Raw genomic sequence first — 20,917 nt, 5'->3', positions numbered from 1 at the left:
TCGACGAAGCAGAGGCGAGGATTACTGGATTTACCGTTTATATTTGTAAATTTCAGTAAACATTAACGTTACGAATTCGTATTAATCAGATCAACCGTGTTAGGATCGCACGCTTCTTCTTGCGAGGACCTTCGAACCACTTCGAACGTACAGTTTTTATATTTGAGCACGTTCGAAGGAAGATATCAGCGTTGTTGCGCTTACCTTTTTTTTTTTGGACCTACTCGACTGCAAAATTTCGTGCATGTATGAAGATTCTGAAAAAATTCTAAAATCTAAGATTTAGTAGAATTTGATATGATTTCATTTCTGTTTTAACTCGGGTACCTATTTCCTCGGTTTGCTTTGGCAATTTAGTATGATTTTCCAAAAGTATCACGAAACCGCTATGAATGTTCATTTTCTAGACTATATACTTGACAAAATAAAAATTCATGCAACGGTTTTGGACGTTGTAGATCTTTAACATTATGTGTACATGTTGGTTGTCAGTTTGAAATTTCGTCTGATGCAAAAATAGTATAATAAAATTATACTATGATTATTCTATTCAACGACGACTAATCCCTTCGCTAGTGATAGACAAATATTGACCAGGTTTGTATCGAACGGTTCGATTGTTTCTGTAGGAAATGATTGAATAAATTACTCGAATAGGCGTTATAAAAAAATCAGTATAAATCTTCCGGCTTTCAGGAAACAACGCGCGCCGGTTATTTTCAATGCTCGGTGGGTTCGCCGTGAGCTTCTCGGACAAATTGCTTGAAATTTGTCAGCGGACGTCTGAATTCACAGAAACGTTCGCGGTCCGGTAACGGGAACGTCTCCGATATTTCGAAAACAATAAAAGATTAGGAACGAAGTAGGTTATAAGTAGCACATGTCCTCTTGACACTCGCAGTTGCGTTAGCCCCCGGTAACAGTCTGGGTTCGATCCCTTCTGCAGAGATTCTCAACCCGTGGAACCGTTAGACTTCCGGGGCTTTAATCGGGATCAATTGACCCTTCAGACGCCACGCGATTTTCAGTCGCGCCCGAGACACTATGAAACCCAGCAATTAGAAGATACGAAAATCCCGAGAAATTCTACACAGAACAGTATCGAAACCGTAAGAGAGACACGGTGCGGAATTTTTCAAATCGCACAGCGAACAAATTTGAAACCTTAATTGCACCAATCATAGTATATAGTTTAACACGTTCGTCGCCGCACATATGTGGGTGACGGAATTATTTGTGCCGGTTTTAAAATGAATTTTTACGTTGATATGTTCATTGTACTAAACTCGATTAGGATCTGTAACATGCAAGAAAGTTGGAGGATTACTCAGTATCATACATTTAATTTTTGGCAATTTTTATTTCATTCTATAACTTACTTTGATTTTATGGAATTTTTGGGGTGTCTAGTTGGGCGTTCAAAGTGTTAAGCAACATTAAAATTACAAAATCCTGGAGTTGTATAACATTATCTATCTGCATGTCCGGCAAACCCTTGGTGTCTTGGTAAAAGATAAGAAGTTATTGTGTTAACTTGAACAAAAGGAGATTATCTTCGATGTAGCGCACGATTGTTCAATAATTTTGTAGAATAAGGTAATTGCGGCTGTGAAAAGCAAAAATATCTATTTCGCTGAAAAGAAAGTTAACCCGGAACATTTATAAATATTTAGAGAATTACGATATAAAAAATGAACGTACACTACATTGAAGATTTTGTTATGTTTTTGTTTCTTTTATATTTTGCTAATACAACAATTTTTCATTGTTTATATTCCAGTCACTTCTACCGCTGGGTACAAGCTACCAAGGTGATTCAATGTTACACAACTCCGCCACTTTGTAATTTTATGTAAGAGAAAAAAAATATGAAAATAAAGCTGAAATGTATTATTAACACTAGATTTACGGGACCCGTCAAAATGACGGATTCTAATATTTTTAATTCACGAAGATTGGGATTGCAAACATGGATCCATGAGGAATTATTTAGCAAATTGATTTCTCTAGGTATATATAATTAAAAAAATGGCTACAGATTTTGGCAGATATATTCGTGTTATTTTTACAAGGAAATGTAAAATAGTCATTTGTAGTGCTCCGTAAACCTAGTGTTAATGTTCTGTGAAAAAGTTCTCTTCCAGTATCTTTATACACGAAAAAAAGTTAGATTTACTGGATTTTATTAGGCTTACAGGGTAGCATACTCCCTTAAATGGTACCTTTGACATATCTATTTCGCGAAATATTATTAGCCGCCTCTTCGTCACTAGGGAACCATGCGAAACCCGTGTAGGTATCAGTTCGGCGCAAGGTGGCGAGAAACTTATCGGTTCGACGGAGAAGCCCTTATTGCATAACAAACGGCTATAAATAAATGTCGCGACGATGTCTGATTTGCCGGGCAAGGGTGGGTGACGACTGCTCGAAGCCATTCGAGAAATCCTAAGGCGGCATATGCGTTGTACGAACGCTCTCTGGGGGCAGTTTTAGCGAATCGTTGTATATGGGTGAAAGTCAGTCTATATCAGGAAACATGAATGAAGCGGAATGCGTGCTGGTTATCGCACGGCTTGTGTTAGTCTTCGTGACCTCGTTGCGTGGATACTCAATCACATGCACCATCGTGCATACGTGCTTCGTGTATACTCGTGGTTAAACCACTTTTCCGTGGACCCAGGCTTCTTAGGTGTCAAGGCTCGATAAACCCTAGCCGACCGCAGCCTGGGTCCGCGCGGACCCAACGATACGATATCGATCACGCGACCAAAACGGTAAAATCTAGCAGGACAACGGTAAAATGGGTAATCTGAAATTTTACAGAGTACTATTTTAGACAAAGAAGATTGTTTGGCACACAACAAAAATGAAAATTGCCATACTCGGGCCCGATTACCCCTCGTCTTGCTAGACCCCCCTCTTTTTTTCACGAAACGTCTGTCTCACTTATTCGATAGCGCTTGTCTTACCTTACCGCTTGTGTATACCTTTGCGAAGTTAATGAATATTTGTCACAGGAGGACGCTAAAATTCCAAACAATGGTGATAAACATCTAGGAATCACATGTCAATTTTTACACCTGATCGTCGTTTCGAAAGCCCGACGCGTCAGTTGCTGCAAGACGCGGGGCTCATTAGGATCTTGATAAATTTAGAATCAATATTTTTTGTCCTTTCTTCGGTCATACTGACAAATGTTATACGCTACGGCACTTTAAACACAAGCAGTTTCGTCCGAACATACAGTGGATCGAAAACGTATTTAAACACTAACTTTCGCATTCTCTAGAAACGTGATGATTTCGTTGAAAGAAAAATATATGTATATAACAATATATTTGGACACGTTTCAAACCTTGAACTTTTCAATATTTGAAGGCAAAACGATGAATGTCTCTCTACTTTGTTTTTATAAATCTGGGGCAATGAAAGTGGATAATCGTTAGAGAAAGTGTGCATGAGCATGCAGAAATTATTTTGATCAAATATGAGATGGTTAGTGAAAATTATCTGTGTTAGTATGTTCGAAAAAAAAAAACAGTATATCATGTGTAATAATATAATACATTTAACACTTCCATAAAATTTACATTTTTGAAAGTATGAAAGAAAACGTGAAGTGCTGAAATTACTATAAGCTTCATGGTTTTAGTATACCTTGTATATTCATATTTGGAATAAACTCATGATCTAAAAGATGGTGATACACATTAGGTGGCGTTAATAGCAATTCGCACATATTTTCCAACAATCTGATTTAACAAATTGTTTTCATTCAACTCCTTCCTTGAATTCAATTTTTTTCTAATCAAACCTAAAAATAAAAATTGTCTGCATCGATACCAAGAGATAGCATCTGTAAAAGCTTCTCCCTTGTTTTAACTGTTCAAGCTGGAAATAACATATCAACATTCTCAAATTCCTTTAATCCCTTCACTACCTTAAATTGCACCAACTCTTTCTTGTCGTAAGTGCATAAAATCCGAAGTCTAGTAAGCACAAAGCACTCTTAGGTGTAAAACGCGTAGCATGACTTAATATTGTCCTTTAACAATTTAAATCGCGTAAGACCCAAATTGATCAGTTAACCCCTTAAGAGGAGGGAGCGAGTATAATCGCCGCAACAAGCTGTACCGAGCGGAATGGACGCATCCGCCTTCGCGGCTTATCTGTATTTCAATAATGAATTATGATTATTATCGGCCATTCTTAAGCAATTTAGAATTTTAAAGAATCAGAAGAATCGTGCAAACTTTAACGCTAATCGTACCACGACTGGTCAAACGACCGGTTTCACATTTTTTTTTATCGTCTAATTATTGAAATTACGAAGACGCTTCACATTAAAAATCAAAAATTTTTTTTTTTAATTATTCCAACTGGAAGTCGACTAATTTCGCGTGCAAAAATGAATCGAAACTATTCGCTTTCGGAAATGTCGACTCTGAAAGTTTGGCATTTCTGTGTGCATATCTGTTTCTAATGAGTAGATATGTTAAATTGCAAATGGTCACGCTAGCTGAATTCTACTGATCGTATGCCCGTAGAACTTTCGAGATCAATGTTTCGGAACGTGAAAATTGGTGTAAACAAAAAGTGATTCTGTACGTTCGATTTATTTTTACGCAGAAGCTCGTTCTATACCCGATTACATCGCTCGCCTGATTCGCCCTGCGAAGGCAAACCCGATATGACTTTAACCTTCGTGTACTTTTTAGATAATTGGTACGTTAACCCATTTTACACAAAGCGGTTAAACACGGCCGGAACTCCCTATTGTGAAGACGGCCAGTCTCTGAGATCGGCCCGTATCATCGACGATTTTCGCTTCTTCAAAATCAATTAGACGTTCGCGGATTATTCTTGGCGATACGATCGGAGCCCATCGTCGTAGCGTGCAGGATATTTCGCTTACAGACGCGGTGGTCGTGTTGATACTCCAAGCATGCGATTCAGTTTACATTTGAAATCGAATCGGAAGAAGAAAATTTCATTGCGATCAACCGATCTCTAATCTCGAAATTATTATAATGGAAACTGTGATTGCAAACTGGAGTTTACTTTTAGGTGAAGTCAACCCTTCCGTGAACCAGTCTACCGATTTCGATCATAAATCCATAAAATCCGCAGTCTAACAAACAATTTGTTCGATCGAATAATTTCTACCAAAGGTGATGAATGCTAGATCAAGATCAATCATTGATCGAGCATTCAAGTAAATCACGTGCGTCCTACTTGCCACGAGAAGGTTTCAACCCTTAGCTGGCGGGAAATAGTATGTTAATAGCCTTGAGCAGTTTGCTCCGAGAAAATGCCAAACAATTATTGTCCTATTATTGTCAATTATTGTCATTATTGTTAAGGGGAACACATATTAGGGGTACATCAAAACTAACCTCACCAGTTAAGGGTTGACTCGAACCGCGCACGAGGGTTGAGAGTAAGTCGATATGTCGTTGTTCACGTTCTAATTTTCTAATGTTTAATTTTCAGTAAGCGGGAGGGCGGGAACGGGCGGAGGCGGTGGAGGCGGGGGTGGCGCACCCCTTTATGGTCGTCTGGTAGCAGAGGAACCCCTGCCCCCCTCAGTATGTGGGGGTGCTGGTGTCGGTGGCGGAACCGGTGGGGTTCCCCAAGAAACTCCTGCGGATATTCACGCCATGCAAGCTAGGATACCCCCTAGGTTTCGTGATCCAGCCACCGCACCCCTTAGGAAACTAAGTGTCGATCTCATCAAAACTTACAAGCACATCAATGAGGTAAACGATGCTTTTCCATTTTACAAACATCTCATTCCCATACACACACAGAGTGGCGGACAAAAGAAAGTTTCAACAGTTTCAAACTGAAATTTTAGGCGGCAATGAACTTTTCATAAATGTCTGTATCTTACAAAACAATAGAAGCGAGACTTAATAAATTTAATTCTAGATCTTTGAGATGCAATTTTTGATATTCAAACAAAAAACAGAGAGAGCCCCTTTGTCTCTTGCCTTCTGCTTTTGTTAATTTTATTTGTTGGACCTCCGTCGGTTACAACGATTAGAACTTCTTCGTATGTGATCGGTTCACAGAAAAGGGAAGAAAATTTATATTTGCTGTAATATTTGAATGTTGTGTACAAAAGAATAGAATTCTATTTCATCAAAAGAAAATCAATCTTTTGGCCGGAAACAATGCGAGATAAATATAACTCGCGCTTCGTCCAACCTGTCGAAATGTTTTGTATTGGGTCATCCCATAGGAGAGCTGTGTTTTCCAAGTACACGTATAGTACTGCTCATAATTATTTGAACCGCTTCGCACATGCGAAAAACATAATGTATCGCTTGAAGAGTGTCAAATGATTTCACGCGGCGCTTCATAAACCGAATTACAATTTACGGCGGCAATGGTGTCTCGCCAAGTTACTTCGTTTCTTATATTGAAAACAAAACATGATTTTTAAGCTCTCCCGCCGTCTTTCGTAACGGAACAGTTTGGCCCTATTCCACGGTATTTATTTCTATTGTACGTGTTATTCTTTCTATTTCAACGCTAGATTTGCGGGACACGTCGAAATGGGTTCTAAATTTATTAATTCACAATTATTACTTATTACTTATTCCTTATATTATGGTAGAAGCCGCTAAAAGTCCGACTATTCTTGTTATTTTTATAAAATATCTATAATATATATTATAAAATATTAGTGCTCCGTAAGGCTAGTGTTAATCATTATACTGTAATTTATATAAATTTGTTCACGGGAGTTTATAGAATAACTTTATGTCAAATGCCACTCCATAACTGTTGTTGTTGAAAGTACAGAACATCTTTAAAGCTAAACGTGCAGACGTGCGCGGGATAATGTTATAATACCGTTTTATCATTATAATAATTTGATAATAATATTTAGGCTAATTGATTTGAATACTGACTTGTAAACTCTCGGAAGTCGTTCGACATAAGATTCATAATGGTTCACGACAACAATTTGTTTACACGCGTAGCGTACGTTTTTGCAACTACCGTTCTCTCGTTACTTTCACAAAACACACACATTCACATTTTCGCGTTAAACGGCTAGAGTAACTGTCATATTCGATCTACACTTGCGAACCTCGGATACACATTGTCTGAACGCTCCTATTTACGATGGTACATACGATAAATGTTTCTATTCGCGGCCATGTTCCACCGATCGGTTCTCCGTTCATGGTGGTAAAAACTATAAATAAACACATAAGGTTAAAGGATTTTAGTTTTTAACTCGCTTATTGCTGGTTAGCCGTTATACTCGGTGGCACGTGTGAGTACTATCAAAAATTTTAAATTGTACTTTCTGTCAGAAGCGTACGCAAAATATTAACAAGGTTGGCACGAAGGGAATCTTTATATTCTAACAATAGTTAGACCCACAGTAATTGGGTCGCTTATCCCATTTTATTTTGCTTTAATTCTCCTTCGAATTGGTTGAACAAGTCAGAAGATGACATTGAATTTCCAATTACGCGTTAAATTCGCTTCCCACGATTTGCCGATCTCGAAACAATCGACAAATAACGACATTGGCCATGTAAGAATACTAAAACAAAAATTGGAAATTCAAGCTGAACTTCTGCAGGAGACAATTACAGGAAAAGTATTACGATTCGCCTGACGCGTTAAATTCGAACAGCTGATTTTGTCTCGAGTTCCTTCATTAATAAAACCAGAAATTAAAACGCGCGCGACGGACGACATTTTCTTTTCTTTTTTGCAGTTTCTTAAAATTATAAGGGTTCGATTGCAGATCGGAACTGTTCGAAGAAGTTTACGATAGAAATCTAACTGGATGAAATGTATGATAAAAATATGTTCGATTCTCTGCAACATATTTAGTATAATTCGCGGGTTACATCATGGTTTTCTTAATCACGCCTCTGCTCTTTCTGTCCCGTTCTTCGGCTTCTGCTACTCGATGCCCACCTCTTCCTATTCTTTGTTTCGTTTATGTACGTGACTCCTTCAACTACCACATACCTACCTACTTATTCGTTCACTTTCCCTTCCCCCTAACCGCTCTGTCATTCAAGCATAAAGTTATAATTAGACGGTGGATGTTTATGCAAATCCGTATTATTATAGACATATCACAAGAAAGCGAAGTTGAATAGAATTTAATCCACGGCGGTAATGGTTTTCATCGAGAAAAAACTGTTGTAAAAACTTTTTCAATTCTATTCAACCTTGAACTTTGCTGGCTTTTTTCTTTTTTCCATGTTTTAATTTATGCGAACGTTCACTCTAGTCGTAAATGATGTTTGCGGTAAAGGTCAACACCGTACGATTTTCAATCATTTTCTTCAATCTTTTTCGAATAATAGCTAATTGCGTGTAGGTGTCGATTGAGTATACTGAAGAAACTGCAAAATGTAATTAAACTTACTTTTACTGAACTATAACAATTCTTCAATTTCAACGCATTTGAACGCTTTTTTTTTTTGTAAACTTTCTATGTTTTGTAAGATTTACAATGTTTCCGTAAGGAATTCTCTACACATTAGTGTAGCGCAAATAGAAATTCACTGGACCTAATTTTCGGATAAAAGTCGGTCATCCAAAACCGGTCCGCGGTGGGTGTTTTGGAACCATTTCGAAGTGCAAACTTCAACGATCAATACAATTTAGAAAAAGTGACGTGTAGATCTTAGCAAATAGATTCCCGAAATCTTTCCGTTACGTTGAAATATTTTCCACTTCGAAGTCAGTAATACTTCCTCCGATTATGTCGATAACAATAGCGTTTGGGTATCTCGAGAATTCACCGCGTGGAACACGCATTACACGAATGTGTTAATAAATTGATTTTATTTTATTATAAAACTTGAATTACATAATTATCACACACACGCGCGCGCGCGCATAAAACCATTAAAACTGCGTGAAACAACAAAAATTCGAATAGTAAAGATTATGGTTAATAATAAGGTTTAGGAAATAAAGGTATTTCATTAGATATTTGAATTTTACGAAAGAACTTTTAGCCAAACAATATGGCTTCGAATGCGTAGTTCCTTCTATTTTTGCTAATTTACATTCACAATTTACAGGTTTATTACGCTAAGAAGAAGAGAAGGGCGCAACAGATGCAAGGAGAAGATGGTTCCCATAAAAAGGAAAGAAAATTGTACAACGATGGCTGGGATGATGATAATCATGATTATATTATCAAAAATGGGGAAAAGTTCCTCGATCGCTATGAGATCGATTCGTTAATAGGTAAAATTATCATTTAGATTTATTATTAACGCTTTTCGGCTACTGTTTTCATGAACTTGCAAATTTTTTATTCGTTGTACGAATAAAGAATTACAATTAATTTAACTTTTTCTGTTCGTGCGTAAAAGTTTATACTGTTTTAAATTTGGGAATTATTTTTAACATTAATTACTAGTCCAATATTTGATGTCAGTCTCTTTGAATATAATATTATTATCACTAGTATAGTTAAACTGCAAATTTGCATTTTTATTCACACAAAACATTGTTTCATCTGTAAGAATTTAATTATCAGAACATCAAATTATCATGTCTATATGTGACTTTCAGGTAAAGGCAGTTTCGGCCAAGTAGTAAAAGCGTTTGATCACGAAGAACAAACGCAAGTGGCAATAAAAATTATCAAGAATAAAAAACCTTTTCTAAATCAAGCGCAAATCGAAGTGAGGCTATTGGAAATGATGAACAGGGCGGATACCGAGAATAAATATTATATAGGTCTGTGCCTGACGAAATATCGCCAGCCCATATTTCTAGTCTACTATATATTCTACCCTAGACGAGAAAATCTATCATGGAATATGTTTTACTTACAGTTAAGCTGAAAAGGCATTTTATGTGGCGGAATCACTTATGTCTGGTATTCGAACTGTTATCGTATAATCTGTATGATCTACTTAGAAATACGAATTTTCGAGGAGTGTCGTTGAACTTAACGAGAAAGTTTGCACAGCAACTGTGTACTGCCCTTTTGTTCCTGTCTACACCGGAATTGAACATCATTCACTGTGATCTGAAACCCGAAAACATACTTTTGTGCAATCCCAAACGAAGTGCGATAAAAATAGTGGACTTCGGTAGTTCGTGTCAGCTTGGGCAAAGAGTGAGTGTCTGATGCCGTTCCCAGGAGTGTCTTCAGAAACCACAAATTAATGCTTGCTTTTCTCCATTTTTTAGATATACCAGTATATTCAATCCAGGTTTTACCGGTCTCCTGAAGTCCTGTTAGGAATACCTTACGACCTTGCGATAGACATGTGGAGTCTAGGATGTATTTTAGTTGAAATGCATACAGGAGAACCTCTGTTCAGTGGGGCCAATGAGGTAATAAATATTATATTTATGTTTGCCGATTTCTTCGCGTTCAGTGAGGCATCCTGGAACGAATCAGTCGACTTCAGAACCTCGTAGCATTTAGAAATAAACTCATAAACCAGATCGAAATTACCAACCAGAAAAATTCATTTATCGAGGAGGATTTTCTACAAAATTAGTTCGCTTATGTATGTGCTATGCGACTTAATGTATCCTTAGTGGTACTTAGGACATCATAAAGAGAAAGAAGGACAATAAATTAGATAGAAATAGTTTGCTCAAGCAAACAAAACCGTTTTGGTCGTGGTATATTTGTCCGTTGTAATATTTTGATTTTATCGATAATATTTAAATTACTGAAAATACTGTAAAAGAAATGAATGAATGTAAACCAAGTTCCATTCTGTAGACGTAAGCTTCAATAATTTATTGATTGCATCTGACGATTTTTCAGGTCGATCAAATGAATAAAATCGTAGAAGTACTAGGAATGCCACCGAAACATATATTGGACCAAGCGCACAAAGCGCGGAAATACTTTGACAAAGTCCCCACGGATGGCTCGTATGTGCTGAAAAAATCTAAGGACGGTAAAAAGTACAAACCTCCCGGCACGAGGCGCTTACACGATATCTTAGGCGTTGAAAGCGGAGGCCCTGGTGGTAGAAGGATAGGTGAACCTGGTCATTCAATTTCTGATTACCTCAAATTCAAAGACTTGATTCTGCGGATGCTGGACTTTGATCCGAAAACAAGGGTGACGCCGTATTACGCACTTCAGCACAATTTCTTTAAGCGAACAGCCGACGAGGGGACCAACACAAATATTGCTGCTGCCAACAGTGCTAACACGAGCCCGGCAGTGGTATCGATGAGCCAGGATCACGGTAAGTTGCTGCACACCTTCTAGTATAGAGAAGCTTCAATTTCTTGTTACTTAATGGATCAATTTACATGCGTGACAGATTACCGATAGTCCTTATTTATAATTAACATGTTTAATGTACGTTAAGATCACACTGCTTACTTAAACATTCTTCTTAAACATTCATTCTCGTCACAGTTTAAGCTGTACTGTACTTCCTTAAATTTCTTTGATAGAAAGGACGAATCAAATTACGCGACAATCAACAGAAATGTGAAATAATAATTTTCATGCAGGTTTTATCCAATCGTTTCTGGCAATATGATGCAGGATGTGTGTAAATTTTTCGTAGCTACATGATTAAACGTTGGAAATAACAAAGGGTCTTTGCGCACTATATCACATATTATCAATTGAGTAATTGATTACTTCTTTCATTCGTTGCTCTTAAATTTATAACTCTATGGTTTCACATTTGCAATGCATTAGAAACATAGAAAAGTTTGTCCAGCAAATATTATAAATAGGGCGAAATCAAAAGTGAAGGAAATTTGATCGTTTACTTCTTACATAGCTCGTTGAAATCTTCAGATCAGAACATAAAATGATTGCAGAAATTTCTCAGAAAACGTAATTATCAGATCGAATTAGCTGCGACTCAACATTTTAAGGAACTACTCCATAGCATTGAAGATTTAGGCAGGCTTTAATTTGTGCAGAAAATAAGAAACTTCCTCGTGCTATTCTCTTCACTAAAAAAAAAAATTCTAGAAACGATACTCGACCAAATTGGCTATTGGTTGTATTCGCAAAACGAGTATGTTCATATTTTTCGATTGTGCGATAGCGAAGCGAGAGGGCTATGTTGCTAATAGTATTTTATTTCGCAAAACTGTTTTAATGACGGATTATTTTAATAATGTCTCTATAAGGTACATATCCCTTACTGATAATCTTTTATTTTCTGCGCAAACTAAACAATACTTGTTGTTGCCCGTAGATATGATGGGGGGACAGTACGTGGCTCGATGACTGTCGTATCCGCGGGGCGGCGACGACCTGTCCTAGGCCCCAACCCTAATCTTACTTACTAACATAAGTAAGTTCTGTCTAACAAACAATCCTACAAGCTAAAAAAACTAACAATGTCCCTGATAATCATATCCTGGCCTCGGATGTAATATGCGAAACCTTGCTTGCTTGACCAAATATCAAACTCGCACTTTCAACTCCCTGAAACGAGACACGGATTCACATTGATTGCCCGTGCCTCTGGACTTCCGTGCCAATATTCTTCTACAATTAATACATCTGTAATGAGACTACCTACCTTAGTTACCTAAGAATGTTTTTTTGTCGGTATGACGTGCTACATTAGAATTTAAAAATAGTAAACATCAAATATCGTTGCTGGAATATGTTCTTTCCCATGTGGGGACCTGCCCGTCAATTTGAAAAGAGTATGAAAAATGTGTATGTTTCTATCGTACACCAATTTATTGAGCTTCTTCCTATGTAACATTAATTACTTTCGCTCGGTTTCAAAGGGCATATCTCAGCCAACAATATTTGAATAATATATCTGTCTGTGTTAATTAAGTTTTTATTCTGTAGAGCGATTACTTCATTGTCTTGTACTTTATTTCGTGCATGCCTTAACTGCTTGCATATAGCACGTTTAGGAGTGCGTCCTCGTCAAATATGCGAGACATTAGATTTTGCAGTTACAGTGAGAATTCTTGTGCGACACACAAGAGTTCCGTCAATCCATACGATGCACATCCATTCCTACAGGTTCCACTTTACTCGCATAAGTTCTTTCTATTTTGTACAATTTTTAAGGGTAAAGTAATGAAATACGAGATATAGGATGGAGAGATTGTAAATCGTGAAACAATTGAGGGATTTCCATCATTAAATTGCACCATTTCAATAAACATAAGCGTTTTGGGTTTGCTAAAGAAATATGTTAACACATCCATTCCAAGAGAAGATGAAAATGAAAGATTTAAAGAAAGTCTAATAAATAAGACAGGCACAGAAGTTTATCCTGCGTATTATCCAAAATGATGGAAGTTCTATTATGGTATAAAGGTTCTTGGTTTAGAATTAATAAATTTACCACATCTGTCGTAATCACTGATACCGATCATAATAGTGATCCTATAAATCAAAATTTGAAATGTTGAGTATTTCTTACAATTTTTTCTTCCATCCGGATAGCCTTGCGATACTCAAAGAATATTGCAGAATTTTGCAATGCCACGTAAATAGAGATTACTGTCAATATCCGATTCAATTAAATCAAATTGAAAACTTGGCGTGTGTTGTACTTGGTAAGGAAATTTTAGTTGCTTGGGAGACAAATAAAATTTCATTTTTTTTTTAAGGTAGATAGAAGGTGTAAAATAAGAAAAGAATTTAAGTGGTTGACTCAATTTTGTCGACACTGTTTCTGCGTATTTAGTGTTTAATTACTCATCAAAATAATACATATTATTCTTTGAAATTACTTGTAAGATTTATTTTAAAAATACTTAAACTATGACAAAAAGGAAATGAAAAAAGTAGAAAATTAATTAGGAGAAATCACAGGACTACAATCTTTCTATCTAAAGTAAAGAGATATCGGCTCCGTTTTGTCTGAAATTGTACAATGGCTTCAGTCGTTAGAAAGATGTGATAAGTTTGTTATTCTTTGAATTAAACTTAATTTATTCATAATAAATGTTAGATAAAATTGATGCTATGAAATATGAATCTGAATACTTCTATGCATGGTAAAATGAAATAGGATCTATTAAAAAATGACGGTTCACATAAAAAGACTTGGTTCATTTTAAATATGATAGTAAACATCATAGGGCTACTAAAATCAAGTCTTATATTTAGCCCAAATAATTTATGTCATTTTCTTCCACATATTAAACAGTATATTTTGTAATATGTTCAACGTGTAATAGCGCAATGTATTTATAATTTGAAGAAAGTAGTAGACTAGAAAGTACGTACTGCACGTATTATAGAAATTTTAATACACAGCAAGATTTATCAAAAAGTATTTAAGCTTACCAAACTAAAGAATTCATAACAGTCACACTGTACACGTTACTTAAAATCACGTGTTAGGTTCAACTACAATATAAGTCACAGTCACTGACAATTAATTTAGAAAAGGACTCGCGTAGCATAGGAATTATATTTGAAAAAGAAAAAGTCAAGCGCTATTTGTGCTCATGCACTAACAATTTCTTATCTGATGTACCTAATTGTCGAGAAAGAAAATAGACGTATAAATTCAACGATTCATTAGATGACCTTAGAAATAGAAAAGGGGAAAGACAAACGAGACAGTGAAATATTAAGTTCAGTGCCTGGAATGTGTCCCTGTAGTACTTTTCTTGGAATTTCTTTTTCTTTTTTTTTTCTTATGTGTTTTGACTCTCCTATAGTGATGTTTTTATTATAAGAGCTAGTAATTCATTGGATGATCTTTGGATTAGTGTGAAGACGCATATAATGATCGTTCGCTTGTGATCTAAGGTTGTTTTCTCTTGATGTCCCAGGACTGGTAACCATGTCAGGACAGGGAAGCAGTAACAGTGGCAATCCGATGCAAGGATCAAGTCTCCCTGGTGGCTATCAACCGATGGAGTGCGAATCATCGCCTCGGCATATGGCCAATCGACGCGTGGTAGCGACAAGTTATCCGTCAACCTCGGCCACTGGGGTCTCTGCATCCGGGCCAATGTCCATGCAATCTGTAGACAGCTCCCTGATACAAAGCTCTCTTGGATCGTATAATAGCCTAATTCTCCCTGGAATACCCCATCTGCCTGCGATGATGACTTCGCCGATGATTCAGCAGCAGAATTTCTACAATTACGGCTATCCGACGACTGATACGCACGGGATAGTCAGGCAACCGTCGACAGTCTCAACCGGCAAACAGAGAGATCCGGAAAGGGAAGACAGTCCTATGGTTGGAGTATGCGTCCAGCAGAGTCCAGTAGCTATTCACTGAACGAAAAGAGCGAATGCAAAACCACGACGACGGTCGATGATTACATACTGTCGCCTCGATCGCGGTACCGTCAAAATATGTTAGGTGATTATACATACTGTATATATATACAATGTACACGACGATATCGCAAAGAACTTATCGAATTGTTTGTGAGAAAGCAAAACGAGAAACAAAAGGGGAAAAGAAAAAAGAAAGAAAGGGAGAAGAAAAAAAAAAGCGGAGGGCAATGAGAACGGGCAGTAGGAACTTGAAGGTCCTTCCCCGTTGCGTTGCTTTGCATTTCGTCGTTAAATGTCGGCTACGAGAGGTGAATCCCGATGTAGGTAAATACGAGCGTGCGATGCTGCCGTTGCAAAAGTGTCAAAAACGAAAGAGAGAGAGAGAGAGAGAGAGAGAGAGAAAAAGAAGGAAAAAGAAACAAACGAAGCTGTCGACATTGGTTTAAAAGGTATACTATTTCGATTCGAAAATGGGACAAACATAAAAGGCAGGGTTTAACGAAAATAACTCATCGTGCGGGAAGCTCTTCGCTCCTTCGTTCGTGAAAACAAAAAAAAAAAAGAAAAGAGCTTCTAAGGAACATACGAGCCGGCTTCTAAGGAAATAAAGACCGAGAAAGATCGATTCGAAGAAGTATTACGAAGGAATGCAAAGGAAAACACGAGGGAAGTCTCCTCTTTTCCGTTTGTTTTTCTTTCCCTTCTTAGTCTTCTGTTTGTCTATCTTAAGAAGCCGACTGGTCTTACATTGGGCACGGATACACCGCGTCCGGCACAGAAGCTTATGATACTTTGCTTGTGAGCACGGACGGACAAACATGGTCTAGTGAGGATGAACCCAGCTGGCCTCTCGGGTCCTGCCCGATTCTACGAACACTCCATAAAAATGCTTTAGTCGCGTGCAGAAACGTCGTTAACAAAAGAAAGAAAAAAAAAAAGAATTTGGCACCCAAAACTGTGTGGCCTAGAGAGCGAAAACGTGATAATTACTATTATAAAGATACATAAAAGAAAAGAAACAGGAGGAGAAAAATAAGAATTATCAGTGTAAGCATATACTCCAATAGAGTTTTATACACAATGTCACGAATGTAAACGGTTTAGCAAGTAATTGCTAGCAAAAAGTCGCGTCGAATGCTAGTTATTTGTACAATATACATAGATAATTGATAAGAGTGCAGCTTTAGGATCTAGTTTTAAGTGTGAGAAGAGAACACTGACATTGTACACTCGACTCTTTTATTTACTTTGATGAATAGAGAAGAGGATGTTGCGAACGTCAGTTTGTTGCTGATATAAAAAGAACTTTAAACAAACGAGGTTTGCATGATTCAGACAACAATACATATTTATACAGAAGAGGGGAAAAAAATACACAGTAATAAGAAAGTTAAAAAAATCAATATACATGTAAGATCGATCAAGAATGATATAATCATACAAAAACCTAGATACTTTATAATAAACGATACACGCGTACTCATATGCATATGTTTCCAATGGCGATCGTAATTGGTTTTTGCCGTTTCACTTCGATAATTATAGCGTTTATTTATATTATATTGTTATACCTTCGGCGTAGGTTCGTAATCGTTTTCTGGCATTCGTGTACTTCTTTTTTTTTCTTTTTTTTTCCATTCAATTTTGATTAACTAAACTAACAAAAATCACTTCACGAAGTTCTTTTTCATATTCTTTCTGTCTTCTGTTCGTTTAACTACGAAGTACTAAAAGTAACGTGGTTACAGACATATGATGCCAGATTGCGAAACATTAAATACAAATAAATTGTGTCAATAGCGATAAGATAATATATATAGAAAAAAATTAAAACGACACGACGGTCGATCTAAATTTTTCGATACTTATTAACAACATACACTGCAACCAATAACAGTCCTTGAGATATTTTGCATGTTTTATTCTCTGTCTCTCTTTCTTTTCTTTTTTTTTTTTCTTTTTGCTGCGACGCATGTACTAAACAGATTAAACTTTTAAATATGATTTTATTATATTTTATTGACGGTTTTGTATTATTTTATATGAAACGAATTATTACAATTATAGATTCAGGCGATACTTAAACGTTTTATTGTATACAGTATCTATGTCAGCTTCCCGTCGGCTTGCTACAAGCATGTGACGCCATATGTTTTTAACATTGATTAAAATTTTTAATACAGTACTTTTTAATGGTATCGATTGTGGACTTTACGTTACAATTTATTATGCCGAATGTGGTCAACTTGATATGTGCGGCCACCATTCAGGATGATTTTGCGCAACAAGGAGTCTCAAATTTGTAATTTTATTTCTTTTTTTTTTGTGAGTTGATAGCGAATTATTTCATGAAATGGACTTCTTAGAATATTGCATTTCTTTTCGTTTCTTCTTTTTTCTTTTGGAGTATTCGCCGATAAAATGAACAACTCGCGAAACGATATTCGTTCGAATTATTATTGGACGTTCTCGAGAAACCGCTTGCGTTATTAGAGTAATTTCTCTTCGTCTTTGATGTATGACGACTATTACATATGATACTTTGAAACATTATAAGAAGCACAACGAGTTTGTGTTCAAGCTCTGAAATAAATGAAAAATGACAGACGCAATGCTGTGTACACTCGATCTAACGTCACAAATCACAAGCGATCAGGAGAAGCTGTTCAAATTCTATGTTAACATGGAACATTTTATCTCGACGACATCTCTCGACGGGAACAAAGAGAGTATGTAGTATGACTTTAGAGACGTATGATTTGTCAAGATTAAAAAGAAAAAATTACACGAAAACCATATAAGGAAACAAGGATTGTTTGTCGGATTTGGTCGGGACGCTTCCGCAAACTGTCCTCGACGTTTCGATAATCTTGTTGAACGGCAAAAATCAGTACGCTCTATAAACGTAGACGAAGTGTGTGACACTCACACATGCCCTCTTCCAAATTCGCATAACCACGCGTTGCGCTCATCGGTCCGTTCACGGCATCGGGATTTCGCTTCTCTCTCTCTTCTTCTTCTTCTTTTTTTTTACTTGTGTATTTTGGTACGAGGAACTTCGCTTTTTGATAAAGAATCCGCAGAACGAGGAGACCGAGCGCGAGAGAACGTTGTCCAAGTCTTTCTTCCTGGCGAGGGAGGCTGAAGAAAGATCTAGAGATCTATGGGCGCAACGCAGCCTTTTCCAATGCATCATCGAAGCATTTTCTCATCTGAAGATTGTTGTTGATTTTTAACGATAATATGATTATGCTTACGTTGTTCACGCGCAGCGAAACCAGTGATTGTATCGCGTAGTTTCGAAACGTATGTAATACAATCCGCCGCTTTACAAAGTGAAAAAAAAACGACGGTCGTCACGCGAGACTTGAATTCGAAGGAAATTTCATTTTGGGGATATATTGGCAGCATGAAATAAGGGAAAAATGTTTAAACGCGCTTCAAGCGATTGGTCGCAGAGAAAAACTTGAATGTTACTTTAGAAAAAGTGGTGGTCGATTATTGGGTAAAAATTGGAAGAAAACATGAAAAAAAAAAAAAAGAATAATGGAACATGTCGGAATACCATAGGGATTGAGAATATTCAGTTCGGAATGTGGAATTTGTAATTATACAGCAATAGATTGATTTCAAACACTCTAATTAATTCTTCATACGGGAACTTTTTACCAGAGACTACGTTTTCGAAATATTTTCATATTTCTCCATTCATAATGTAATGCGTTTCTTATAGCTTTTGTACCCCGGAGAAAATTTGTCCACTCAACAATTGTCGAAAAGTGCAGAGTATTTATGCCAATTAGCAAACAACAGAGATGTATACATTTAAATAGAATAAGAACCGATCACGGTTTGTGTTCCAAACGATCTCCGTTTCATGCTACAATTTTCTAACGAAATATATGCAAGTTTTATTGACTCATTGTCGTTTTAAATGTAACAAACAACACCTGCACGAATTTTTCACACAAAGTTCATCCGCCGTTTTATTTTCGTGAAACTATGTAGAAGATCTGTTCAAGCGAATTAAAAGAAAAAAACGAATGTCCCGTGCATCCACGATTTAATAAATTATCAAACGTTTCGTTTAATCCTGCGAATAGAAATTCGGGTTGAACTGTTTTTCAATTCAAATTCTTTGGAACACATCGTGGCCGGATTAAAATAACATAAGTTTCCTAACGTCATGTGTAAAAACATTGTGTTCAGAAAATATACTATAACACGACTGATAATATTCCTGTTACGCGAGATGCGAGCGTCTTTCGGGAAATGAATGGTAATGAATGGTCTCGTTTGATGATCGCATACGCTGACCGACATGAAAATATAAGAAATGAATACAGAGAAACAAACTGAATTAAGAAAAACCGATTTATTAAGATGAAAATACTTAACAAGCCTCCATACAAGATGAAAAAAATACGTTGTATGTACCCTGTAAACATTTTCATTATATTATATTATTATTGCTACTACTACTATAATTATTATTATTATTATTGTTAGCATTATGATTTTTCTTATTATTATTCCTCCCACTGCTACGTCTACTGTTGTTTTACTATTATTAATATTATAATTAATATTTTTATTATTATTTTTATTATAATTATTACCATTATTTTTATTGATATTACCACTGCTATTCCTCCTCCTCCTCCTCCTCCTACTACTACCACTACTACTACTACTACTACTACTACTACTACTACTACTACTACTACTACCACCACTACTACTACTACTACTACTACTACTACTACTACTACCACTACTATTACTACTACTACTACTACTACTACTACTCCTACTACTACTACTACTACTACTACTACTACTACTACTACTACTACTACTACTACTACTACTACTACTACTACTATTACTACTACTACTACTACTACTACTACTACTACTACTACTACTACAACTACAACTACTATTATTATTACTATAATTATAATTATTACGGTTATTACAATTATTGCGATTATTATTATTTTATTTTTATTTTTATTTTTATTATATATAATAATGTAATTGAAAATTTGAAACGATATTACATAAGGTTAATAATAAACAAAACGCATCTTCATTTTTGTCGTTACATTTTTGTTAGCCTCCTGAAGTCCTACTTCGATCGAGCATTCGGAATGCTACAAATGTTTGGTTGCATACACGAAGTAAACTGTAATAATAATATATAGTACTTTGATATTTGTTATACATTTGTGAATGCATTTATTGTTTGTGAATACAGACTGCAGAAAATATTGTAAGTACTATAAATTAAATTTGATTACATTCTAGTGAACATATGATCGTATTCTACGTTCCTTATTCCATTACAAATCTTTTTTAACATTTTAAGCGATAACATTGAAATCATAACAATTTATAATAAACCGTAACATTTAAAATCTGACATTTTAAGTATTAAAAAACCTGGCTTTGGTGAGGGTATGTAAAGGTTCTATATATTCACATTCCTTAATTAAAGGACACAACTTCTTATAAAATGTTTATTAAAAATTGAGTACTTAACACAGATAACTTACATAAGTATAATGTGTGAACATACTAAATTAAATAATAATTATTCAAGACATTCAGTAGTATTTAGGATTTCGTTAATATAAATAAAATATTACAATACTAATATAAAATAATGAAAATACATAAACA

The 20,917-nt window shown here is 36.0% G+C and overlaps 1 protein-coding gene across 1 annotated transcript in view; it reads left to right on the top strand.

Annotated features, from left to right (window-relative positions):
* The window catches only part of Mnb (minibrain), a 34,597-nt gene extending 18,981 nt beyond the window's left edge, over positions 1–15,616 (top strand). Inside the window, exons 3-9 of the mRNA XM_076794581.1 lie at positions 5,494–5,759; positions 9,075–9,243; positions 9,574–9,741; positions 9,840–10,126; positions 10,201–10,347; positions 10,793–11,225; positions 14,770–15,616. Coding sequence (XP_076650696.1) covers positions 5,494–5,759; positions 9,075–9,243; positions 9,574–9,741; positions 9,840–10,126; positions 10,201–10,347; positions 10,793–11,225; positions 14,770–15,227 — 1,928 coding nt within the window. The 3' untranslated portion in view covers positions 15,228–15,616. The remainder of the gene's footprint in view (positions 1–5,493; positions 5,760–9,074; positions 9,244–9,573; positions 9,742–9,839; positions 10,127–10,200; positions 10,348–10,792; positions 11,226–14,769) is intronic.
* Positions 15,617–20,917: the final 5,301 nt, after the last annotated feature.

The sequence above is a fragment of the Halictus rubicundus genome, chromosome 10, assembly GCF_050948215.1.
Source record: "Halictus rubicundus isolate RS-2024b chromosome 10, iyHalRubi1_principal, whole genome shotgun sequence".
NCBI classification, from domain to species: domain Eukaryota; kingdom Metazoa; phylum Arthropoda; class Insecta; order Hymenoptera; family Halictidae; genus Halictus; species Halictus rubicundus.
This window is presented reverse-complemented; position numbering and strand designations above follow the sequence as displayed.